This window comes from Ovis canadensis, chromosome 1, assembly GCF_042477335.2.
Source record: "Ovis canadensis isolate MfBH-ARS-UI-01 breed Bighorn chromosome 1, ARS-UI_OviCan_v2, whole genome shotgun sequence".
Taxonomy (NCBI): domain Eukaryota; kingdom Metazoa; phylum Chordata; class Mammalia; order Artiodactyla; family Bovidae; genus Ovis; species Ovis canadensis.
The window spans coordinates 105,373,531-105,398,666 of NC_091245.1; the positions used below are offsets into that span (position 1 = coordinate 105,373,531).

Below are 25,136 nucleotides of genomic sequence, written 5' to 3' on the forward strand. Positions count from 1 at the left end.
ATATGTAAAGCAGAATAAGGGTGGCAAGCATCCAGAGAAAGGGAAGTGGAGCTCAGTGGGGGCACGAAGCCCTCATCTGGAGCCAAGGCAAGAGACACAAGGTAGAGCAGTCTCTAGTTAAGGTGAGACTACAAGCACTCCTGATGTGGGTTTTACTCCCGCAGCCTGTGGTCTTCAGTCCAGTCTCCCTGGATGCACGTTAAATTTTCCAAGCATCCAAATAGCTGGGGGAAAGAAAGACTTCACATTCCACAGGAGAGGCACTGTGGAATATCAGACGGAGAGTCAGAAGACCTGGCCTAGCTATAAACTAGCTGTGTGGCCTGGGGAAGTCTAAGGCCCTCTCAGGACAGTGCGTGCCCATCCTCAGGACAGTCGTAGAGTGGGAGCACCCTACTACCACTTTCCACAGCTGGTTTGAGGACCAAGAGAACTAACGCCCACGAAGGAGGCTACTCCCCGCAGCCTGTCAGCACAAGGGGGGGCTCCTGACTCCTGGGAGGTCTGGGGCTGAGACAGGAGACAGAGACTGGGCAAACGCCAGACTCTGGCTGTGCGCAGTCTGCCCACACTCTCCTGTTATCTCTGTCCTCCCGAGCTTCCACTTGCCAGACTCTGGCTGTGCGCAGTCTGCCCACATCCTCCTCCTGAGCTTCCACTCACGCACAGACAGACATCAGCTGCTGGTCAGTAACTGAGCTAATCGGTTTTAGTCTTTTCCCTATCTTTGCCCCTGACAGGCAGGAGCTGGGTAGCAACAGTGTGTCTACGCAGATGGAGAGTGGTGACCAGGGACAGGGTGTCCCCACTTCGGTCTCCATTCAGTCTCCGGTTGAAGTCAAGGACAGGCTCCAGATCCGCAGCCTCCCGGCCCGGCAGTGCCTGGCGGAGTTTCTGGCTGTGTCTGTGCTCATGGTAGGTGGTCTAATTGAGGCGGAGGAAAGAGGGAGCTGCGCTCCTCCTAGGGTCCTTACCTCTTCCTCTGGGTGCACTAGGAAGACAACACCTCCAGCAGCCTCTTTTTCCTGCTCTTGCTCCTCTTGCCTCTCCTACCTTCCCAATTTTATTCCTGTCACTTTCCATCTCTTACCCTCCTTCGCTTCCCTTACTCTCCCTCTGTTTCTCCCCTCTTTTCTCTTTCCCCTTTCTGTTTTCTCTTGCTGATCCCTCAAGTCTGTTCATCAATCTTGGCCATCCCCTCTCTTCCCAGTCTCTCTCTCCCAGGGTCTCCCAGGCTCCCTATCCTTGGTTCCCTCTTCCTCATCTTTCTTTTCTCCACCAGCTCCTCATACAGGGGTCTTCGGCCCAGGCTGTCACCAGTGGAGGAACCAAAAAAAACTTCTTTACCGTGTTTCTGGCTGGCTCTCCGGGCGTTATGCTAGCCACCTATGTGAGTGGTAATGTCTCAGGTGAGGAGGGTGAGGTCTAGTCATCAGACAAAGCAGGATGTGCACTTGAGTTTGGTAATAGTGCAAAGGATCCCTTGGTGACTCACAGACATTATCTCCTTGAGCTTGACCAGTGCCCTGGACTGAGATATGCCTCTGGCCCAGTCCAGTCCCTTCTCTTTCTATATCTCGCCCTCCCACTTCACATTAATCCTCCGCTCAGGTAGACAGAACTCTATGGCAAGGCATCATGAGTAAATGAGTAAACTCATCTTGTGTCTCCCACCTAAGCCCTCTGGGGTTCACCCTTGCTTAAGACCTCACCAGCTTGTTCCTCAGACTCACATTGCATCAAGTACTGGAATAGAAAGTGCAGACAGACCCAGGTTTGAACTTGGCTTCACTGCATGACCTTAACAAGTCACTTAACCTCCTTCAGCCTCAACTTCCTAACGCATGTGATGAGAATAGCAACATTTGACTTAAGAGTTGTGGGGAGGAATAGCAGTGTTACTGGTGACAGTGCCTGATAGACAATGGATATCGGTTTTCTTTTCTTGATCCTTGAAGGGGCCCACCTGAATCCAGCCTTCTCCCTGCCCATGTGCCTCCGGGGACACCTCCCCTGGGCCAGGTTTCTCATTTACTCCCTGGTGCAGTTGCTGTCTGTGTTCTGTGCTTCTGGAGTCCCCTACGCTCTCTATGACGGTAACAGAGAACAAGGTTGGGGGCACCTGTGTGTGGTTAACGACGCCTTAGAGCAGTTTTGAATGAGCAAAGATGGAAATCCTGGGTGTGCCCTACCCTACAGATGCCCTACAGAACTACACAGGTGGGAGCCGGACAGTGACTGGTCCCAAGGAGACGGCTTCCATCTTTGCCACCTACCCTGTCCCCTACCTGTCTCTGAGCAATGGCTTCCTGGATCACGTAGGTATAAGAGGGTGACCCAGGAAAGCCACAACCTTTGCCTTTTTCCCCCTGGAAGCTCGGCCTGCTGTTTAGGGTCTGGGTGGGTTGTGCGGCTGGCTTTATCTTTGCATCTCGCCTTCCCCAGCTGCCTGAGTTGGACAAAGTCAGATGCCATGGGGTGGCAGCCTGGAGTGCTTGGGTGAGATAGGGCAGGTGGTGCAACTGGCAGCTAACGGGAGGCCCCCTGCCTCTGTCGACTCCAAGGTTCTGGGCACCTGAATGCTGATGGTGGGGAAGGCCATCCTAGACACACAGAACAAGGGAGCGCCTGCAGGTCTGGAGCCTGTGGTAGTGGGGTTACTGATCCTGGCCATCACGCTATCCGTGGGTGCCAACTGTGAGCTCCCAATCAACCTGCCCAGGACCTCGGCCCACAGCTTTTCGCCTACATAGCTGGCTGGGGCCCTGAAGTCTTCAGGTAGCCTCCCCTGTTGCTGTCCTTCCGCTCCCACCCCTTGCTAAGGGCTCTGACCCTGGCTCTCCAGCTCTCTCCTTTTAAATAGTTCTCTTGGCATCTCAGGACAGTTTGAGCCTCCTCTAAGCCCCAGGTCTCCCTTTATGTCTTGTCCCCTTTCTCCCCTTTTACCCTTTTCATTGAAACAGTAAGATTTAGAGGTTGTGTTAGACAAAATGCATGTATGAGATAATCCCTAAAGATCAAGCTCTCCTGGGGTCTCCTCCTCTCTGGGTGCTATGCTTTGGTGCCACAACACTCCTTCTGGTGTCTCTCACCCCAGGAACTGCTTTAGGGAGTTTTCTGAATACCCTCCGTTCTTCAGAGGGAAGGCTAAGGGACTCACCCTGATATCTCCCTTCTGTTCTTATCTGGCAGTGCTGGCAATGGTTGGTGGTGGGTTCCTGTGATGGGCCCTCTAGTGGGGGGCATGCTTGGCACAGCCATATCCCAGCTGCTGGTGGCACAGCACCATCCTGAGGACTCAGAGCCATCTCAGGATCTAGAGTGTGCCCAACAGGAAGCCTCAGGCTCCGGAAGTCCGGCCGCAACTCAGCTGCAGGAGAGTAAGCTGTGACTCTGACAGGACAGTCCTCACCTTCCTCGTGGACACTGAAGAGGGACAAGATGTTCTTTCTCTTTATTAATACGCCAGGCCCTGGGCAGCTTCTCCGTGTACTCATCTAGGCACCTCCTCTTCCTAAACTGGGGAGGATGCCTGGACAGGAAGAACGAGGAGGCTCAGGTACCAGACTCAGGCTGCTCATCCCCCTCCTCGCCCATGCAGGTTTTCGGACCCTGGACTTCCAAGAACGTAGTTCCTCCAAGTAGCCGCCAGAGGGTGCGCACCATGGAAACCGGATTGGGAAGGCCTCGGGAATCTGCAGGATGGTGGGAGCCGACCATCCTGTGCAGGGCTTAATCCAGGGGACTTCTTCCAAAGCTTGGCCCCCACTGCTTGACTCCCAGCTCTCGTAGCCTCAGGCCGTCCGCCTTTACGCTGACTGGGGCGCCTCGCCCAGATTCAGCCACCCCGCAGATAGTAATTAGGGGTGGTGGTAGGGAAACCGCCTCCACCAAGGAGGCGTGGGGGGGAGGGGGACGGGAAAGGGAGGGCCGCCAGAAGAACACAACCAGTCAAGTGGCTGGAGACTGCGAGAGCAAGATGGAGAAACTGAGGCACGACCCCATACCTAGACATTCCGGGCTGTGTCATTCAAGGAGAGGGCTCACTACAGTGAGAAGAGATGAGCCAGGGCGAGGAGAGAAGGCGAAGGGGCAGAGGGCCGCGAGCGGAAAGAGTAGGAGTAAAGGCCAGCTGGCGCGGAGGAAAATTCTCGTCGTTCAGCGCTTCCTCAACTCTCACACACCTCCCCGACGAAGAGAGGTCTCTTTTAGCAGAGAAGCAGCCTTCTTCTGTTTCCCATTTTTCAAATTAAAAATAAAAAATCTCAGAGCGATCTTGCCTCCAGACTTTTTTTTTTTTTTTGGACCGGGGATGGAGGCGTCTGGGAGTGGGTGGGGCGGGGATCGCGGCCTCGCGGCGCTGAGCATCCCCGGGGTTAAGACCCTCCCCCTGCCCCGCACAAAAATGGCGGCTCCCGCCTTCCCCCTTCCTCACCCCTCCCCAAAACCCCCTCCCGCCCCCCGCCCTCTCCCGCCACCTCCGTCACTTCCGCCCCGCCGTGGCCGAAACTGACACAAAGTAGCGGGCCGAGGCCCCGGGGGGAGAGGGGCTGCAGCTGGGGGGGGCGGGAGCCCGCGGGGAGGTGAGCCGAGCGCCCCCCGCCCCAGCCCCCGGCATGGGCAGGACGGGGCCGCCGGGGCGGGCGCCGAGCGCTGAGCGCTGAGGTGAGGCGGGGGCAGCAGCCCGGGAGCGCGGGGCCGGGAGGGCAGGCGGAGATGCGGCTGCGGACTCGGGGTTGGAGTGGCCGGGGAGGATCGGGAGGGAATGGGGAGTCGGAGCTGCCGTGAGACGGAGGTGAGGGACTGGATGACTGGAGGGAAGGTGGTGTTGGGTGCCTGAGAGTGGGGGAGATTCGGGAGGCCGTCCGCAGGACGGGAGGGTGGGGTGCTGGCGGGGCGCGGGAGACCATAGAAGGGGCGCGGGGGTGCCGAGCAGGAGCTCAGCACCGCCCAGAGAGTTTTGGGGGTGAGGAGCGTACTCGGGGTCCGAAGGTTTGGGCGCCTGTAGAAGGGAGTTAGGGAATAGCAGGCTTTGTCTCTGTAAGGTGCGTGAGGAAACCGAGGTTCAAGGAGAGGTGGTAGCGCTGGGAGTTCGGAGCTGGGAGTGAGTCCCGGGTTCTGTCCTTGACGATGGAAAGCGGCCAGGTGTCGGTGGCAAGTGAGCTGGGGGTCCTGGATTCCCTTCCCTTCTGTTTCCCTAACCTGCCCATAAATATCCCTTGCCAGCTTCCTCTGAAACAAGGGGTCAGGCTTTCTGGGTTTGGGCTGGAGGGGAGCAGGGGCCAGGCCTAAAGGAGGAGCCGGTTTTCCTCCATGGAGCACTGCCTTCTTCCCAGAGCTGGCTATTTTTATCCCAAATGTGGCTGCAGAGGGGGCTGGGGCAGGGTGACGGGGCAGAGCGACGTGGCTAATGGGCCTGGGTTCAGAAAACCTAGGCTGTGTGAGACTGGGAAGGAGAAGTGAGAGAGGGTCCCTGTTCCCAGGTCTCCCTCCTCCCTTTCCTTCCTATTATGGCCCCCCAGAGGGGGTGAAGTCTAGGGCCAAGCCAGCTTTCAGTCTCCCCAGGGTCTCCGAGGTAAAACAACTTTCCTGGTTGGTGTCCAGGCTTCTGACTCCTGAGAGCCTTGCCGCTGCTTCATTAACTCTTTCTTAGGATTCAAACCCAGATCTTGGGGCTGACAGTGCTTCTAGATGAGGGCGGGGCTGGCTATGGAACTTGTGATGCCCACCCTTGCATCCTCTCTTTTAACCTCTCCCTTCATGCCCCACCTCCTATGACTCATACTGTAGACTGGGTGGAGACCCTGGCTGGGGGCCCTGTAGGAGGGCTTGGCATCTTGGAAGAGGTTTTTCTTCCTGAGCCAGGCACCCTTGGTTGCCAGAGTTGGGGAGAGTCAGAGAAGTATTACCTGATTGGGGTTCAGGAAGGGAGTCCAGCTTAGTGAACGAAGAACTGGTGTGGATGACGGCCTTGCCCAGAGTGTGTAATTATAGAGGTTGGGCAGACAGACAATTAGTATCTCTTGGGTCTGACAGGCTGGAGGAGTGTTCCCAGGAGGCTGGAGACAGGGGAACCAAAGGGGAGGAAGGCGCTCCACCCAGACAAAGAAAGAGGAGGTGACTAGAGGACCCAGGACCTGGCTGGCAGTTTCCTTTGGGTCAGACTAGGATGAGGCTCTGTGACTGTGTCTTACAGGCCAGGCCTTTTACCTTTTTTAGGTGAAAGGAAGAACATGGGGAGATAGAAAGAAGCAGAAATCCATCTGATGTTCCCTGAGTTTGCAACCCAGTGCCATACTGACTAGACTAGGCTTGGGGTGGAAGAGAGAGAGAGGGATGCCTCTCCATCAGGGTTGAGAAGACCCCTTTGTTGGTCCAGAAGGGCAGCTGTCCCAGACTGAGAGGAAGTGGTTTGGAGACTGTGTGTGCAGGAAGTGAAGGCCATGCCTCTACAGTGAACTCCCCTAGAGGAGGTGATAATGGAAGCCTTAGTAATGGGGAGGAGGGGAGTGGGAAGATCATAAGCTTTTTGAGAAGGGTGGTGCCTGCCCACCGTTTCCTGATGCTCTGCCAGGTGTTTCCTGGCTCATGTTCCCTCAGCCCCACCCCTTGGTGGAAATTCTGCTTTCCAGTAAACACAGGCACCCACTCATTGCCTCCAGGAGAACACCCAAGGCATCCATGCTCCCTGGGGTGGCTACTTTTGGAGCTGTGCCCCTCCTGTCCATATCTGGCCTCTTCTCTTTGTGCCCTTCCTTTCCCTGCAGGTCTTGGTTTTTATAAAGTGTGTGTGCCTCCATGTTATCCAAGGCAGAGACATTGGGGGAGGTGGTGGGGAAGTCCCCTCTTTTTCAGGGACCTATTGGGGCAGTGAGAGCAGAGAGTTGGTGTGGGCTTAGTGGGAAAGGCTGGAGAGGGACAGGATCGGAACTGGGGAGGAGTCTGAAAAGGGGAATGAAGGGTTACCCTCAGCTTCCTGACCTCACGCACTTGTCACCTTCTGCAGGGTCTCCCATGGGATTGCTGGGACCTTGCTGGGTGAGATGGCACTGTGTGCAAAAAAGCGCCCCCCAGGTAAGACAGTCAGAAGGTGGGGGTCAGGGGGAATCCCTGGGACCATCTGGAGTGGGTGTTTTTATGGCTCAGGGAGCACAGGGAGGAGGACGGACGACAGGTAATGGGTCTGAAGGAGGGTAGATTGCAGCCCCTATCCATCCTGGGGGAAGCCTTAGGAAACCATAATTCTTCCCCTTGATTCTCTAAGCTGGTTTTCCCCTCAGGAGCGTGCTGAGGACTTGCCCTTCACCCCCAAACACACAGACTTTTATCTCGGGGCACCTGGAGCGCCTATTCTCTGTTTTGGGGAGTCCACGGTGCTGTGTTCCCGCCGTCACCTCTCTGTCCTCACACTTCATCTCCTCCCCTCATTTTCCCAACCATCCCGGTCCTTCTTGTTTTCTTGCGGGCGGGGGTGGGGATGGGAGGCAGTGGGATGAAAACGGTTGCCCTGGACAACGCTGGCAGTCCCCTCACGCGCATTGGCCCGGCGGAGGGAGGCGGGGCTCGGTGCTGGCTTTCGCCTACGCGGCGCGCTGGCAGGCGGCTGCCCCTGCAGTCGGGGGAGCGGGTGGGGGCGGAGCCTGGGGTGTGCGCGCAGAGTCCCGGGCCACTCAGCGCGCGTCTGCGTCCGCGGGGGGCGTCGGGGGCGGCGGCGGCGCATCTGAGCGCGCGGCGTCGCCGGGTGCGGGCGGCCGCGGGGATGGCCGGGGCTGCAGGTGGGGCGCGCGCCCGACGGCCGGGGCTCCCCTCTGAGCGGCCGCAGCTCCTGTGCCTCCCCGGGGGGCCGCCCCGTCGGAGCCGCTGAGGCCGAGGACAGACTGACAGACAGCCCGCCCTTCCCCCGCTCAAACTGGGGTCATGACGGTCCCCAAGGAGATGCCCGAGAAGTGGGCCCGGGCCGGGGCGCCCCCCTCCTGGAGCAGAAAGAAGCCCTCCTGGGGGACAGGTAACAGGAGGCAGCTACTGGCAACTCTCCTGAGCCCTTAGTACCCCCCGCCCCCCCCCCCCCCATTCGCTTGTCTCCGGGCCTCCCCACAGCGTTCCCATATCCTCTGCAGACCCAGAGATCCTGGCTCCGAAGGGTCTGGTCTCTACCTCTCTCTTTGCATGCTTGTCGTTGACTGCGCAGGCGACTCAGCCTGACGGTCCCCTTTGGGGAAGTTTTGGGAGTAAAGTAACCAGGCGGAGAGAGAGCACTCTGGGCAGGCAGAGGATGCTGTGGTCTGAGGTTTTGCTGCTGCAGTGCGCTCTGCAGGCTGCTGGGGAGAGTGAGGGAAGGCGTCTGGAATGCTGCTTGATAGTCCAGGTCGGGTTTGTCATGATGTTTACTGCCTAACCAGGGTACCCGGTTTTTCAGCCTGTGGTCATGACCACCGGAGTTGGGCTGGAGAACCCATCTAGGACCCTTCCTAGGACACCTCTGTGTTCTGGGACCTGAACTTGGTGCCTGCAGTCCCAGATCTGTGGGTGTTCAGAATAGGTTTAGTTTGTTAGTCAGTTGGTTAGTGACAGATGTGTTGTTTTAGGGGAAATACGTGCAGACAGCACAAGAAGGGTTATGGTGAGAGAGCGACTGCTTCAACTACATCCCATTCTTCCCTCTTTCATCTCTGTCTCAGTCTGCATGACCCATATCCCTGACCACCCCCTCTCCTACTTGAAGACGAGCTTTGAAATAAGATGATGTCATCGTGGGCCAGTCAGAAGCCGCTGCTGGTGACATGTGACAAGCAGAGGCATCTGTAGGGGGGACTGCACGTGGGGCTGGGATGCTGCCGCAAAGCAGTTCCAGGGCACCGTGACCCTCCGTCTTGCCACCCACCCCACCCACTGGGTTAGGAGGAGGGCAGTACCAGGGCTGGAGCTGTGAGGGGAAGCTTAGTGTCTTCAGCTGCTGTTCTGGAGATCCCTAGGACCGTTAATTCCTACAGCATTAATTAAAGGGATGGGGGCGAGAAACCGGTGCCCCCAGTGGGAGAGCTTGACGGTTGTTGGTGAGGAAAGGAGAATGGCATCCTGTCCTGTGAGTGTCGCACCTGCAGAGCCCAGTGGTCAGGCTGGTGGTGAGAGGTGGACTAGAGGGAAGAATTCAGTGACACCTCAGGTGTGCCACTAAACTCCTTAAAACTGTGTGCCATGGAAGGAACCTGGGGCCCTCAGTGGAAAACCCACAGAGTGGGGTGGGCCTGACAAGGTGCTGGGCTGGGCCTCAGTCTGCTCCTGACTGCAGCATCATTCTCTTGCAGAAGAAGAAAGGAGGGCGCGGGCCAATGACCGAGAATACAATGAGAAATTCCAGTATGCGGTGAGAGGCCCCAGACCACCTGTGCCCTCTTCCTGGGTCGGGAAGGAAGGACGGGTGCATCCTGTCCGTCCTGGGTGGGGGTGGAGGGCTGACTGCTGGGAGGGTGCTTGGGGGAGGGGAAGGCAGCCTCTTTGCCACTTGTCATCTGCTGCTCTGCTGAATTTTTCATGCCCTGACCTGTCAGTGAAGCAGGATCCCATGAGACCATTGACCCCATGAGACTCTCTTCTCTCCTCCTTTTTCCCCCTCTTATACCTCCTGACTTTTAGGGGCAGAGGTTTGGAAAGTGTAGGTGGAGAGGGCAGCCTCAATCTGGTTCTGGGTTGGCATTGGAGGGCGCCTCACGATCTTCTCTTCCCCCCACTACAGAGTAACTGCATCAAGACCTCCAAGTACAATATTCTCACCTTCCTGCCTGTCAACCTCTTTGAGCAGTTCCAGGAAGTGGCCAATACCTACTTCCTGTTCCTTCTCATTCTGCAGGTAAGCGACCGCTGGTAAAATCAAACCCTTTGCAATTAATTCACAAAGCCTACTAAGGTCAAGGAGGAGAAAAGTCTGGGGGAACCGAGGACAGGACCTCAGAGGCATGCGTTCTCGGTCCTTTTTTTCCAGTTGATCCCGCAGATCTCTTCCCTGTCCTGGTTCACCACCATTGTGCCTTTGGTTCTTGTCCTCACCATCACAGCTGTTAAAGATGCCACTGATGACTATGTGAGCTGCTTTCCTTCTTACACTGTTCCCCCACCCTCCATCCCCACCCCACCCCGGCCCTGCAACTCTCCCTCCTCCACTTAGCAGAGTTCCTCAGCGACCTTACCATCCCTAACCTGATCCACTAGCTCTGTGGAATCTTGGCCGAAAGTAGGGTGGGGGAGTCAGGGAGGGAGTAGACCTGTGAACAGGTGTATACATGGTGGCACCCAGCATGTTCTGCTTCCTGCTGATCAGCTAAGTCCCTTGGCGCAGGAGAAGATGGCTTACCTTGCTTTCCTTTCTTCAGTTCCGCCACAAGAGCGATAACCAAGTGAATAACCGTCAGTCTCAGGTGCTGATCAACGGAATGTGAGTGCTTGTTGAAGACTGAGGGCCTTGGGAAGGAAAAGGGTCCCCTGGGAACTTCTCTAACTACTGACGACCTTTGCTCTGTCTTCTTGCCTCAGCCTCCAGCAGGAGCAGTGGATGAACGTCTGTGTTGGTGATATTATCAAGCTAGAAAACAACCAGTTTGTGGCGGTAAGGGGCGGGTGCCCCTCTAGGCCTACAGGGCTCTCCCCACCCCCCTTTTTTTGGGGGGGGCAGAAAGGAATGTGTCTTTCCTGTTGACAGTTGCCTCTTACACACTCATGGGAGGAAACTTTCTTGAGTGGGAAGCTTCTGTGTCATATATTATGCCTCCTTTCTGGCCATTCATGTGCTCAGGACTAAGCAGACCAAGAGTGCTTAGTGGAAGGAGGGATCATCAGAGAGTCCTTCGGGGTGGAGGTTTGGGTCTTTGGCCTTCTCATTAGGTTTTCTTTCTAGGCGGATCTCCTCCTCCTTTCCAGCAGCGAGCCCCATGGGCTGTGTTACATAGAGACAGCAGAACTTGACGGGTGAGTTGCGTGCTCAGTGTCTCCTCCTTCCTCCTATGGGCTAGCAGGCTTGTTGCTGAAAGTGGTCCCCAGGTCTGGAGTCTGTACCTTTTGGAACAGGCTTTGGGTGTGTAGAAGTGTTACCTACCCAGTAATGCCTGGGGGTGGTGATGCTCCTTGGTCAGGTGTCCCCAGGTAGAATCTAAAGGAAAGGAAGGGAATCAGGACTCAGGGACACTCTCCTTCCAGAGAGACCAACATGAAAGTGCGGCAGGCGATTCCAGTCACCTCGGAATTGGGAGACATCAGTAAGCTTGCCAAGTTTGATGGTAAGTAGTCCTGGAGAAGCAGCTTTCAGGCAGAGGAGATGTCTTGGGTTTCGGGATCTAAATTGTGCCTTCTCTCTTTGGCTTCTTTTTGCTGTGACTGCAGCTCCCTGGACTCTTTTGGGTGGTTGGGGAGGTGCCGAGGGGTTCAGGAATGCTGAGGGGCTATCACTTAGCTTTTGAATTGATGGTCATTTCAAGAGCTCATGGCTGCCAGCTGCCTCTTTGTTATACATGTTGAGAGAAACTCAGCTTATTCTTGTTTCTTATACATGCTTCTAACAAGACAAACTATGTAGCATATAAAAGAGAAAGCTCTCCTGCCCTCCAACTCTAGCCTCCTCAGGGTTGTCAGGTTAACTGGCAGTGTAGTGTGTAGTCATCCACACTTTTCCTTCTGTTTATGTGAGCGTAAATCGGTGGGATCGTACTGTACTGAAATCTCTTCAACCAGCGTTTCTGTACTTACTTAAATTCATCATAAGTATCTTATCACATCTCTATGTAAAGAAATTTGTACCATTCTTTTTCATAACTGTATAATGTTTCATAGAATCGAGGCTTTGTAATTTATTCAGCTCAGTCTTTTGCTGTTCAAATAACGCTTCAATAAAATTCTTGCAAGCTCTGCTATTACCTCTGTAGAACGAGTCCCCAGAGTGGGATTACTGGGGCTGAGGGTATGTGTGCTTTTAATAGGAATTCGTGCCGCCTCCTTGCTTCCCCAGAAAGTTGCGCCAGCGGTGTGCGGATGGGCCCACATCCTAACCCCCTCTCACCGCAGCTGGTTTTTCTGTGCTGTTGTCTCATGGTCAAGCTACAGACCACACCTCAAGCAGGTGCACTCCTGTCTTCCCTTTAGGTGAAGTGATTTGCGAACCTCCCAACAACAAGCTAGACAAATTCAGCGGAACCCTCTACTGGAAGGAGAACAAGTTCCCCCTGAGCAACCAGAACATGCTGCTGCGGGGCTGCGTGCTGCGAAACACCGAGTGGTGTTTCGGGCTGGTCATCTTTGCAGGTGAGCCTCCTCGGGCCCAAAGAGAGAAGGGCGGGAGTGGTGCCTCTGCTGGCCTTCAGGAACGTGGGAAGAGACTGGAGTGGGTCCTGGAGCCGAGCCTCTCATCCAGCCAGTGTCTTTCTTCCACCCTGATGTCCTATAGACTGGATGCCCGGGCAGAAGCCTAGAGGCAGATTCGTTGTTTGGCTTTCCCAGCCCTTCCCATGCCTTTCTAGGTCCTGACACTAAGCTGATGCAGAACAGTGGCAGGACAAAATTCAAGAGAACAAGTATTGATCGCCTAATGAACACACTGGTGCTCTGGGTAAGGCTTCCCACAAACGGTTCCTGCCTCTGCCCTTCTAGTTGTCCTTGGGCGGGTCCTGTTACTCCCATCTCTCCTCCCTGGTCAGTAGTCAGTCTTCAGGTTTTAACTTTAAAGCCACTGGCAGGTCAGCCACTCAAAAGCAGTGTTTATTTCAGGCTCCTTTCGGATTTGGAAGGTGTTATTTAAAAAACCTTTGGAACATGTATGAATGAACAACTTAAAGTTAAAACAAATCTTCTGTTCTCTGGATTCCAGTTACGATGGTGACTTAGTCTAGCATGTGACTTTCTGTTTGCTTTTGCCAGGGACAAGGCAGCCTTCATGGGGATGGAGAGGGAATTAAAAGAAAAATTTCCATTTGGATGATGGAGAACAGGGTCTTTTCTCCTGACTTCCAAGAGCAAAGGATCCCAAGGGAAAAGTTTCTGTTTTAGTTGTTGGCAGTTCCTGAATCCTTCTCTTGTTTTGCTAGAAACCTGAGCTCCTTGTCGAGCTCCGCTCCCCTTCTTGCGCCCCCACTGCCTGCTGCCTGCCCCCCCACATGCCAGCTTGCAAAGCCTGGGGCCAGCCTCCTGTGAGACAGTTTCCTCCCTTAAAGGGTTTGCAGAAACCCAGTCTGAGAGGCTATCAGGCCAAGGCTCTTATCGCCCCCTGGTGGTCCTTGGGCATCAGGATGGTTTCTGCTTTGCTTCAAAGCATCTCGAGTGGAGGCAGCTTGGAAGATAGATGTCTGAAATCACGCAGTGGTCTCAACTTTTTTCTTTCGAAAGCTTTCTTACGATTCTTCTTCAACTGATCCAGTGGTCAGGAATCCACAGTTCCACTGCTGGAGGCAGGAAACTAAGGTCCCATTGGCTGCGTGGTATGGCCAAAAATTTTTTTTTTTAATTTTTGGCAACCTGTATGAGATAACGAACATTACAGAAACATGGTATTTTTGTTGGCTTGTAGAGACTTAGCTCTGGTAAATGGGTGATTTCCAGTAGGCTTCTTTGGTATGTTGAAAGTAACTTATCTCGACCCTTACCACCTTTGATGTCTCCTGAGGGTTCTAGAATATCAGAATGGATACTGCACAACCCTTTCAGCTTCTCAGAACACAGTTGAGAAAAGCATTGCAAGAGAAGGCCATGTGCCGGGTGATCACCAGTTCTGGATGCTTCCCACTAGAGCATATGACCATTTTAAAGATACCTGAGCCTTTGAGGGCTCTGGGTACTGATGGTAACTTTCAGGGATTCACTTGGTTTTGAGGACTTCCTCAGGGCTTCCTTGGTTTTGCAGCTTAGCCTCCGCTTTTCATTCCTCTGCAGATTTTTGGATTCCTGGTCTGCATGGGGGTGATCCTGGCCATTGGCAATGCCATCTGGGAACATGAGGTGGGGATGCGCTTCCAGGTCTACCTGCCCTGGGACGAGGCGGTGGACAGTGCCTTCTTCTCTGGCTTCCTCTCCTTCTGGTCCTACATCATCATCCTCAACACCGTCGTGCCCATATCGCTCTATGTCAGGTATGCTGTCTCTCTGCGCTGGGGTCTCTCCAGGGAGCTCAGGTGGTCCCTTGGCAGACTTTTCTCCTCCGTGAAGATGAAATCCTCGAGAGGGAACTTGGGGTCCTCTCCTTCCTGTGCTATGAACATGTTATCTGTTTATCTTCATGGGCAAAGCAGACTTCACTGCAGTTTTCTTGGCACTTTGGATTGTATTAGAACAAAAATCATGTTGATTTATATAGCACATACTTATCGCATGCTGACTGTGCAAAGAAGCAGGCTAGGTGCGGTGGCACAAAGAGGTGCTAAGAATGGATTTCTTCCCTCCAGGAGCTTCAGTCTAGTAGAGGGAGCTAAATCTAAATACATTATGAAGCAAAGTGGGAACTAGTGCTGTTAACAGTCATCCTACCTGCCTTCAGTGTCATGCTCGCGTGTGAAGCGAGGGGACACAGTTGATGCATAACATAGCCTCTGCCTTCAGGAGCAGCAGACTGGTGCAGGAGGAGAGGTACAGACAGTGTAGGACACCTGTGCATCCCTCTGAGATACCCCAGAGGCACAGAGTGCCATGAAGATGGGAAGCTCGTTACTCCCCATGCAGTTAATCAGGGAGGACATCTCTGAAGAGGTGGCTGTTGAACGGGACTTTGAGTGGTGGCGGGGAGGGGGGAAGGTGAGCCTGGAGGAGAGGGCTGGACACAAAGGCACGGAGATAGGGACCTCAGAATGGTTCATCCTGGGACAGTTTGGCAGGAGCATGGACCCTGAGTGGGGGCCTATGAGACAGAGAGCTGGGAACGTAAGCCTGTTCCCTGTTGTGAAGGAGCTTGAATCTTTGCCAGTGGACATTCACTCAGGAAACCATTAAAAGATTCTTTAAAAAAAAAAAAAAATCTAAAGAATGCTTTAGGAAATGTTGGCTGGCAGTGGCATATAGCGTAACTGGGAGTAAGAGGACGTCTAGGGTGTTTTTGGGAAAGCAGCTGTTAACAGGGAGTGAAGCGAGGAAGGGGGAATGCTGGAGAAGAACGAATGGCCAGAAGAGATCTCTTTGCATTTAGTGCCTTGCACTTGAGACAAGAGAACCTGTGCCTTTGTTTAAACTGATCACATTGTAGACTTTATTGTTGTTATTTTTTTGGCTGTGCGGCTTGTGGCATCTTAGATCCCCGTCCGGGGATCAAACCCCGGCCCTCGACGGTGACAGCTCAGAGTCCTAACCACTGAAACACCAGGATCCCAACCTGTGACATTGCTGAGGACATTAGAGGGATGCTTAGAACTCTTCCCTTATGTTTTCTCTTGTTCACAGATTCCCCAGATAGTCTCCTTGGATCTCCCTCTTGCGCCTGAGTCCTAGTGCTGCTGACAGTGGGCAGGAGATAAGGAATCTCTGTGCTGAGGGTGGACAGCGGGGTTTCTGTGAAGTATTAGGAGGAGACTCAGAAGGCTTGGGGTTTAGTCCTGCCCCCTCAGTAGCCACCTGACCTCAGGCAAATCCACAGTCACTTAGGGCCTCGGTTTTCTCACGAAAAATGGGACAAGTTCCAGCCTCTTCATAGGAACATCTTGGTATAATAGATTGGAAAATACATTTTTAAAATTAAAATGTAATTTCATTTTTACTGGGACTTCCCTGGAGGTCCAGTGGTTAAGACTCAGTGCTTCCAGTCCAGGGGGTATAGGTTTCATCTCTAGTCAGTTGGGAAAACTAAGATCCCACATGCTGAGTGACATGGTCAAAAAACTACTTAAAAAAATTTAAATTACTGTACAAATATCAGGTGGTAGCATGTCCATCATTATCTGCAACTCTGGTTCTTTGTTGCTATTTACATCTTTTCTTGTTTCCAATCTGAATTTTTTTTTCCATCTTTGGACTTTGCTGTCTGTGTTTTATATTCAAGTTCACGTGAAGCCCATGGTAGCTGCCTGAGAAAGTTTCTAAGTCTCCTCAGGTTACAGTGTGTGTATCTGGGGAGGAGGGCAGGGAGGGGACGCTTGATCAGCTGAGTGGGGCGTAGGCCACGAAGGCATTTCTAGCTGGCTCAGTTTTGGCCTGGTAAGGGGATCCTGACCAGTCCCAGTCAGGTGGGAAGCAGGGTTCCGGATGTGGCCCCATTGCTTGGCTGGCAGGACCCAGACATGGGGCCGTTTCTGAGATGCTGACGGTCCAGATCCCGGAAGGCATTGCCTTGTAAAGAGGATGATGTGAACCGACCTTAGGAGAGCCCCACGCTGGTGTAGATGGGGGTTGTTCCCTGGACTCTTGAGGCCCCATCGCCTCCTGGAGTCAGCATCTCAGTCTGCCCCGAGTGCTGCCTGAGCTCCCCGAGTTGGCTTGTGCAGCCCAGAGCTGGGCAGCTTGGGCTCGGGCAGCGAGGTGGGGGCTCCAGGGCTGCCTCGGTTTCCTCTCCCTGCAGGGCGTGTGTGATGCTGTGGCCCGCGCAGCACCCTCATTATCTCTCTCTCTTTTTTTTCTCCTCCTTCCCTCTTGCACTTTCTCTTGTTTTCTCTGCATGGTTTCTGTATTATTAGCCCAGAGGTAAGAACTGGTCGAGTGCCTTGTCCGCAGTCCCTCCTCCTCTGCCTGTGCCGTCTGTCCCGCCTGCCCAGGCCCTTTGTCCCTTTTTGTCTGGAGGGCATTGGAGGGTCGGGGTCGGGGACCCCCTTTGCCGGCCGGGCGTGGCAGGTTCCACCTTCAGGCGCTCCTTGCCATCCTCCCCCGCCCAGGTGTCCGCTCCGCTCCGTTCTCGTCTCTCCCCAGGTGGAGGGCCTGCAGCGAAGGCCCATGGGGGTGGGGCCCTGCTCCCCTCCCTGCCCTCAGCCTCACCTCCTGTCCCCTGCGCAGCGTGGAGGTCATCCGCCTGGGCCACAGCTACTTCATCAACTGGGACAAGAAGATGTTCTGCATGAAGAAGCGGACGCCTGCCGAGGCCCGCACCACCACCCTGAACGAGGAGCTGGGCCAGGTGGAGTACATCTTCTCCGACAAGACGGGCACCCTCACCCAGAACATCATGGTCTTCAACAAGTGCTCCATCAACGGCCGCAGCTACGGTATGGCCGCGCCACTGGGGACGAGGGCGGGGAGGACCCTGCTGCTGGGGCTCCCACGCTGGGCTCCACATCTGGGCTTTCCTTCTTTTCCTACTGGGGTCTGTGGGGCCTTGAGAGGGTCTGCTCTGCACCCAGATCAGGAGGCAGATCCTGACGGTGCTCCCCCCTCTCCTCTGCTGGTGCCTGCACCGCCTCTCAGCTCCAGGCAGAGGGGCCGCTCCTTGGCTGTTTGAACAGAAGCCCAGGACGCTGGCCGCTGGGCACCCCGGGCCAGGTGGGACCTTGTCAGCCCTGGCTGAGTGCTAGCCTCTCCCCGTGTTGCTGCCCAGGGCCCCTGTGAGTCTCTGGAATGTGACTGTGGCCTTCCCAGTGTGGCCCCACTGCAGTGGCCTAGTGGCTGAGCTGCTGGGATGGCTTGGGGACAGGGTGCCTGGGGTCTTTTATGCCAAGTGAGCCCCTCTCCTAACTGCTTTCTGTACTAACCTAGGCTTGGAGGCCAGCGTGTGAGGCTTTGTCTGGTGCACAGGCCTAAGAGCCGAGGGGCCTGGGGCCCCGGGGGCATGGGTGTGGCGTTGGAGCTGCCCTCTGGGGAGAGCCGGAAGGGGGTGGGGATGGCGAGCCGAGAGTGCCGTGGCTTTTGAGCCCTGGCGTTCTGAAGACCCAGGGTGCCTGTGCCTCCTGTCTTTCTAGTCTGCCGTGTTGACTCTGGGTGACGTTCACTCAGCCACAAGGGTCGCGGGTCCCAGGTGCCCGCGGGTTCTGTGCTGGCGGCCCCTCCCCCTGCTCTGACACTGCTCCTCCTCTGTCCTGGCCGTGTGTAGGTGACGTGTTCGATGTCCTGGGACACAAAGCTGAATTGGGAGAGGTAAGGTCCAGCCTCCATACTGGTTCTCGGTGCTAGTTAAACACAGGGTGCCTGGCCAGGGTTGGCATAGTCGGGGGTGACGTGTTGCCTGGCTAGGGCGTGGAAGCTGGTCGGAGGAGATGGGTGTAGTAAGGAAGACTTGGTGGCACGGGTGGGAATCTTGAGGTTGGCAGTGGACAGGATCCTGGTGGGAACCGCCCCACCCCTCCCCGGAAAGCAGCCTGGGGACCCACCCTTTCCTGATGGTCCTCTTACCTGCTCCAGAGGCCTGAGCCCGTCGACTTCTCCTTTAATCCTCTGGCTGACAAGAAGTTCTTGTTTTGGGACCCCGCTCTCTTGGAGGCTGTCAAGACGGGGGACCCCCACGCCCACGAGTTCTTCCGCCTCCTCTCGTTGTGCCACACTGTCATGTCGGAGGAGAAGAGCGGAGGTGAGCCCAGGGGCTGGCCTGCGCTTCCCTGCCCGATGGACTCTTGGGCTTGAGCCGTGCTCTGCCTGTGGCCTGGCCGCCTGGGGTTTCCTGGGCAGGAACACGCGGCTGGTGGCTGAGAGCGGGGCTGCTGACACCACGTGTGTCCCTCCTCCACGCCCAGGGGAGCTCTACTACAAAGCCCAGTCTCCGGATGAGGGGGCCTTGGTCACCGCAGCCAGGAACTTTGGCTTCGTATTCCGCTCTCGTACCCCCAAAACCATCACTGTCCATGAGATGGGCACCGCCATCACCTACCAGCTGCTGGCCATCCTGGACTTCAACAATATCCGCAAACGGATGTCAGTCATAGGTGAGGCCGGGATCGGGCTGCCGGAGGCATTCGGGGGCAGCATGCAGTCCTGGGGTGGGTGAGGTGTACTGGGTGACCTTGGTGTGTTGCAATTTAGGGCCTTTACCTATCTGAATATCCCATTCTTTCCTGGGACATTTTCCCCCTGCCCCACTGACAGTGCGGAATCCAGAGGGGAAAATAAGACTCTACTGCAAAGGGGCTGACACCATCTTGCTGGACAGACTCCATCATTCTACCCAAGAGCTGCTCAACACCACCACCGACCATCTGAATGTAGGCATGAGGAAGGGGCCCCTGTGGTTCTGCTGCTCTCTGAGGTGGTGGGAGACTGGGGCCGACTCTCTGGCTTCTTCCTCTTTCAGGAGTATGCGGGCGAAGGGCTGAGAACCCTGGTCCTGGCCTACAAGGATCTGGATGAAGAATACTACGAGGAGTGGGCCGGGAGACGGCTCCAAGCCAGCCTGGCCCAGGACAGCCGGGACGACCGGCTGGCCAGCATCTACGAGGAGGTTGAGAGCGACATGATGGTATGGTCTGCAGAGTGGGCCGAGGGTGGGTGAGGAGGGCCTGGGCCTGGACTCTTGTGCTAGGAGCGCTTGTGGTTATTTTCAGCTGCTGGGTGCCACAGCCATTGAGGACAAGCTTCAGCAAGGGGTTCCGGAGACCATTGCCCTCCTGACGCTGGCCAACATCAAGATCTGGGTGCTGACTGGAGACAAACAAGGTGAGAGGCCTGTAGGGCAGAGCAGATTGCACCTGCATTCAGCACTGTGGGGTCCTGGCGAGCCTGGAACACCGGGCTGGCAAGTGCACCGGCTTTGTCAGGGGCCCGTCCAGAGCTCCTGCACTTTCTCTTGGTAGAGACGGCCGTGAACATTGGCTATTCCTGCAAGATGCTGACGGACGACATGACAGAGGTGTTCATCGTCACTGGCCACACGGTCTTGGAAGTGCGGGAGGAGCTCAGGTAAGCAGACCTGGATGCTCTGCACCATACCTGGGGGTACACACAGGTTTGCTGATTGGGCTTGAATCCTGCTCCTGTCCTGGCCAACCATGGTCTCGTTTCCCCTTCGCAGGAAAGCCCGGGAGAAGATGATGGATTCGTCCCGTGCTGTGGGCAATGGCTTCACCTACCAGGAGAAACTTTCTTCTTCCAGGCTCACCTCTGTCCTGGAAGCTGTGGCTGGGGAGTATGCCCTGGTTATCAACGGGCACAGCCTGGTGAGTGTCGCCACCCTTAGCTTGGGCAGGATCTTTTCAGAGAGCGGCTATTATATCTTACCTTGTTCCCATTCCCTGGACTTCGCTGGGGCTGTGGTCTTAAAGGAGTTGATCCCCAGGTCTCTCCTGGAGCACATGGAGTTTGCTCAGTGCTCTCTGTGTTCCAGGCCCACGCGTTAGAGGCAGACATGGAGCTGGAGTTTCTGGAGACGGCCTGTGCCTGCAAAGCTGTCATCTGCTGCCGGGTGACTCCCTTGCAGAAGGCACAGGTGGTGGAACTGGTGAAGAAGTACAAGAAGGCTGTGACCCTGGCCATCGGGGATGGAGCCAACGACGTCAGCATGATCAAAAGTGAGTGTGGACTGTGCAGGGGTGGCGGCTGGGCCCTCGGGCAGGGAGAGAGACCCAGGGAGGAGTGATGACGGAAGGGGCGGGCCGGAACGTCGTGGGACTCTGAAGCGCGGCGTCTTCATCTTCCCGTCGTCTCTTGTCTCTGCAGCGGCTCACATTGGTGTGGGCATCAGCGGGCAGGAAGGGATCCAGGCGGTGCTGGCCTCCGACTACTCCTTCTCCCAGTTCAAGTTCCTGCAGCGCCTCCTGCTGGTGCATGGACGCTGGTCCTACCTGCGCATGTGCAAGTTCCTCTGCTATTTCTTCTACAAGAACTTCGCTTTCACCATGGTCCACTTCTGGTTTGGCTTCTTCTGCGGCTTCTCAGCCCAGGTGACGAGTTTCCCAGTCCCCTGGCATGCCTGTCCTGAAGCTCCTTAAGGACGGAGATTGTGTCTGTCCTGTTCGTTGCTTGGTCCCCTTAGGATCTAGCTGTTGTCTGATGCATGCATTTAAAAAAAAAAAAAAATGCTTGTTGAAGGAGTGGAGGGCAAGTTCCAGAAAATTCCTCAGCCTCCACCTGTGCCACGTTGGCTGTCTTCCTCCGCCTGATTTGTAGTAAAGAGAGACTGCATGTTCACCTTTTCTTGCTCCCTGTTCTCTTTGCAGACAGTCTACGACCAGTATTTCATCACCCTTTATAATATCGTGTACACCTCCCTCCCAGTCCTGGCTATGGGGGTCTTCGATCAGGTATGGGGGAGTTGGGTGCCTGAGTGTGTTGGGAAGAGGGGCATTGCTGCAAGGGTGTCACCCAATAGTGGTGGGCATGTGGCTCTTGTGCTCACTGGCTGTGGTCCCTGGGAAGGCAGTTCCGTGAGCTGGGCAGCTGACTGGGCCTCCCTCTCGGCCACTGCTGACCTTAACTTCCCTGGGTTGCTGAACAGACATTGACTTGGGGCAGTTGGCTTGAGGTTGAGTCTAGCTGCCAAAGAATTTAGTAAAAGGAGGCAGGGACAAAGTCTGCCCTTGTCCCCCCCCCCCGCCCCGAGTTGGGCAGCTTCTGAGCCTCCTGTGCCGCTGGCCCTCTGCACACAGGATGTCCCAGAGCAGCGGAGCATGGAGTACCCTAAGTTATACGAGCCAGGCCAGCTGAATCTCCTCTTCAACAAGCGGGAGTTCTTCATCTGCATCGCCCAGGGCATCTACACGTCCGTGCTCATGTTCTTCATCCCCTATGGGGTGTTTGCTGAAGCCACCCGGGATGATGGCACCCAGCTAGCTGACTACCAGTCCTTTGCGGTCACCGTGGCCACTTCACTGGTCATCGTGGTCAGTGTGCAGGTAGGAGGTGGTCTGGGAGCTGCCCCCACTCCCAGAGTGAGTGAGCCTCCTGTCCCTGGGGTGCCCTGGGCACTACAGTTCTGTTCCTAGGAGGGGGACAGGGTTTGGGGGGGATGCTCCTTCTGCTTGTGACAACTGCTTTTTGCAGATTGGACTGGATACTGGCTACTGGACAGCTATCAACCACTTCTTCATCTGGGGCAGCCTGGCAGTTTACTTTGCCATCCTCTTTGCCATGCACAGCAATGGGCTCTTTGACATGTTTCCAAACCAATTTCGGTTTGTGGGTGAGTCCCTCTGGCTTTCCCTTGAGTCAGTGAAGTATCACAGTCATTCTGGGACTAACAGGGAAGGTAGGCATTTATTCAACACTCCTTACGTGTCACGTATTCTGGATGGTGCCATGGGACTCTAGGTGTATCTGACCCAGCCCCTGGCCTCTCTGGGAAGGACTGGTACAGGAAGAGGAACAGTGATACAGAAATCTTATTTGAGGGATTGCAGAGAGGTCATGAGTGGCAGAGGGGCTGGAGGCGTGGAGCAGATGAGGTTGGAAGGTAGGGCTGAGGCAGAGGGTTAGGGATGAAAATCAGTCCAGGTCTTTTATAGGCCAAGGCTAAGAACTTAGGGGGTTTTTTCACTTGTGATTTTTATTTGTTTTTGGTGTGCTGGGTCTTCGTTGCTGCTCATGGGCTTTCTCTAGTTGTAGAGAGTGGAGGCTGCCGTCCAGTTGCAGTGCACCGGCTTCTCACTGTGGCGGCTCCTCTTCTTGCAGAGCACGGGCTCCCAGTCTCTAGAGCATAGGGCATGTGCGCTTAGTTGCTCCGAGGCGTGTGGGATCTTCCTGGAGCAGGGATCAAACCCATATCTCCTGCACTGGCAAGCAGATTCTTTACCACTGAGCCACCAGGGAAGCCCAGAACTTTGGAATTTAGAGGGTGTTGAGCAGGGAAATGTCATAAACTGCTTTATGTTTTTAAAGGCTCACTCTTACTGTTTTGTGGACGATAAAAGGTGGAGCACAGAGACTTCCCTGGTGGTCTAGTGGCTAAGACTCTGAGCTCCCAATGTGGGGGGCTCGGGTTCTACCCCGATCAGGGAACTAGATGCTGCATGCCCCAACTAAGATTCGGCACAGCCAAATAAATTTAAAAAAGAGGACAAAGGTAGAAACCTGGGGAGACTAGCCAGAAGGCTGTAGCAGCAATGTAGCAGGTGAGAATGATGGCGGCTTAGAGTAGAGTAAAAGTGGTGGAATCCCGTAGGTATTTTGGAAATGGAGCTGACAGATTGGATGGGGGCCTGAGATGGCTGGGGCAGGAACCAGGTTGACTTCAGAGCTTTTCCTTGGAGCAACCTAGTGGGTGGTAGCATCTCCTGAGGCAGGGAAGATGTGGAGCAAATTGTGAACAGAGGAAACAGTAGTTCACTTTCAGCTGTGTGAAGCTGAGATGAACAGAGGTGTCAGGTTAAGGCAGTTAAAAAAAAACAGGTCTGGGGCCATCCCTGAGGGTCCAGTGGTTAAGACTCCGAACTTCCACTGCAGGGGGTGTGGATTCCATCCCTGGTTGGGGAACTAAGACCCTGTATGCTGTGCAGCACAGCCAGAAAAACCCCACCAAAACAAAAGCAGATCTGAAGTCTTGGGTAGAGTTTGGAGCTAGAATCCAATTTGGAGATAAACATTTGGGGAGCAGAAAGAGAGGCCAGAGATGACTTAAGCTTTGAGACTGGGAAAGTGGGGCTGCCAGAGAAAGAAATGGGGAGCTCTGAGAGGCTGCCCTTGCGCCTGCCCTGTGCCCGCTGAAGCGCCCGGCCCCTCCTCTCCCAGGTAACGCCCAGAACACCCTGGCCCAGCCGACTGTGTGGCTGACCATCGTGCTCACCACGGCCGTCTGCATCATGCCTGTGGTCGCCTTTCGGTTTCTCAGGCTGAACCTGAAGCCGGATCTCTCGGACACGGTGAGAGGCCGGGCTGTCTGCTGTGGGGGTCGGAGGTGGCGTGTGCAGACACTGCTGCAGTTTCCGTTAAGTGTGTGGGTGGTGGTCCCTGTGCCTGCCCAGTCCCCAGTGCTCTGGGTCCCTTCTCCGAGGTAGTGTCTGATGCTCGCGTGCTGACAAAGGCTCCTTCCCTCATGCTGCCCCGCTCCTGCCAGGTCCGCTACACCCAGCTGGTGAGGAAGAAGCAGAAGGCCCAACACCGCTGCATGAGGCGGGTGGGCCGCACGGGGTCCCGGCGCTCTGGCTACGCCTTCTCCCACCAGGAGGGCTTCGGGGAACTCATCATGTCTGGCAAGAACATGCGGCTCAGCTCCCTGGCGCTCTCCAGCTTCACCACCCGCTCCAGCTCCAGCTGGATTGAGAGCCTCCGCAGGAAGAAGAGTGACAGTGCCAGCAGCCCCAGCGGAGGGGCCGACAAGCCCCTCAAGGGCTGAAGGCCAGAAGGCGGACGCTCCGTGCCGGTGATCAGTCAGCTCACGTGGGGCTGGCCGGCCGCCGAGAGGACAGCGTCTGTCTCCAAGCTTCGGGTCCTCATCCCTTCTCTCCTGGTAGACTCTGTCCTGCTGGTCCTGCTAAGAGCGGCTGGGGCATCCCCAGCCCAGGGCCCTCCGAGCAGCTGGGAGGGTGGAGGGGGAGGGCCCCAAGGGCAGAGTGGGGCTGGGGCATTGGCCACCAGCCCCCACTGGGGGCTCAAATGTGGACCCAAAAGCAGTAGAAAACCTGTGAGAGATTGTGTCTGCCCCTGTCCTGCCTGGGAGCCCACAGGGAGACTATAATCTCTGTATTTTTTTACTCCCGATCCCCAGAGGGGCCCCAGAGCCCCTGTTCCTGAATTACACAAGAATGTATCATGCCGGGAAGCCAGAGACCTGCTGGGGCCCTGTGCCCCTCACAGTGTGTGTCTCTCCTTGATTTATGTCTGTGTCCAGTTTGGTTCTGTCTTTTTTTTTTGGCAAGTGGAGGCGGCCTTTATGTGACTTTTATGTTGTGTTGGTGTCTTAACTCTGTTGGGGAAGGTGCCCCGGCCTGGCTGGGAGGGGAGCGGTTTGGGAGGAGCCCTCCAGCAGCTGGTGCCCTTGCGGGACCAAGAGGTCGACCTGGGAGGGAGCTGCCCATCAGCCAGAGGCTGTTGGGAGGATATACCGGGGGCATTGGGTCCTGTCTCCTTCCTCACCTTGAGAGTGAAGTGCTGCCTCTCCCCCACTCCCCCGCCCCCACAACTAACTCCTGGATTCCATAAGTCCTGCTGGTACCGGACTGGAGCCCGGGAGAACGGCCCGTCCTCAGTGACCGAAAGCTGGGTGTGATAAGTAATCCTGAAAACATTTTCTTTAATGTCAAATTTAGACCCACGTTCATGGGCCGAGTCCATTCTGACTGTCCTCCCTCCTCGTCGGTGTTGCCGGCACCTGAGGCGGCGCCCGGAATGGGAAGCTGAGC

At 55.5% G+C, this 25,136-nt stretch overlaps 2 protein-coding genes across 4 annotated transcripts; both read left to right on the plus strand.

Annotated features, from left to right (window-relative positions):
• Positions 1 to 700: 700 nt before the first annotated feature.
• AQP10 (aquaporin 10) lies at positions 701 to 4,272 on the plus strand. The gene is given in 7 exon segments (XM_069575396.1): positions 701 to 915; positions 1,283 to 1,409; positions 1,959 to 2,096; positions 2,200 to 2,318; positions 2,565 to 2,709; positions 2,712 to 2,778; positions 3,193 to 4,272. Coding segments are annotated over 7 exon segments (936 nt in total). The 5' UTR covers positions 701 to 774; the 3' UTR covers positions 3,392 to 4,272.
• Positions 4,273 to 4,538: 266 nt separating this feature from the next.
• Positions 4,539 to 24,679, plus strand: ATP8B2 (ATPase phospholipid transporting 8B2). Of its 3 annotated transcripts, none has more exons than XM_069575416.1 (28): positions 4,539 to 4,665; positions 7,007 to 7,074; positions 9,306 to 9,364; positions 9,734 to 9,847; positions 9,980 to 10,078; positions 10,368 to 10,429; positions 10,528 to 10,600; positions 10,889 to 10,959; positions 11,188 to 11,267; positions 12,127 to 12,285; positions 12,501 to 12,589; positions 13,906 to 14,102; positions 16,939 to 17,147; positions 17,969 to 18,012; positions 18,277 to 18,442; positions 18,606 to 18,794; positions 18,955 to 19,070; positions 19,160 to 19,324; positions 19,410 to 19,521; positions 19,659 to 19,764; positions 19,877 to 20,021; positions 20,189 to 20,372; positions 20,521 to 20,744; positions 21,021 to 21,104; positions 21,450 to 21,695; positions 21,844 to 21,982; positions 23,527 to 23,657; positions 23,852 to 24,679. In XM_069575416.1, exons 2-28 carry the CDS (start codon positions 7,044 to 7,046, stop codon positions 24,128 to 24,130), a joined length of 3,573 nt encoding a protein of 1,190 aa, XP_069431517.1. In that variant the 5' UTR covers positions 4,539 to 4,665; positions 7,007 to 7,043; the 3' UTR covers positions 24,131 to 24,679. The 3 variants fall into 3 exon arrangements, with proteins under 3 accessions (XP_069431517.1, XP_069431527.1, XP_069431510.1); XM_069575426.1 differs by lacking the exon at positions 4,539 to 4,665 and adding an exon at positions 5,140 to 5,158; XM_069575409.1 differs by lacking the exons at positions 4,539 to 4,665; positions 7,007 to 7,074 and adding an exon at positions 7,668 to 8,005.
• The last annotated feature ends 457 nt before the right edge of the window (positions 24,680 to 25,136 follow it).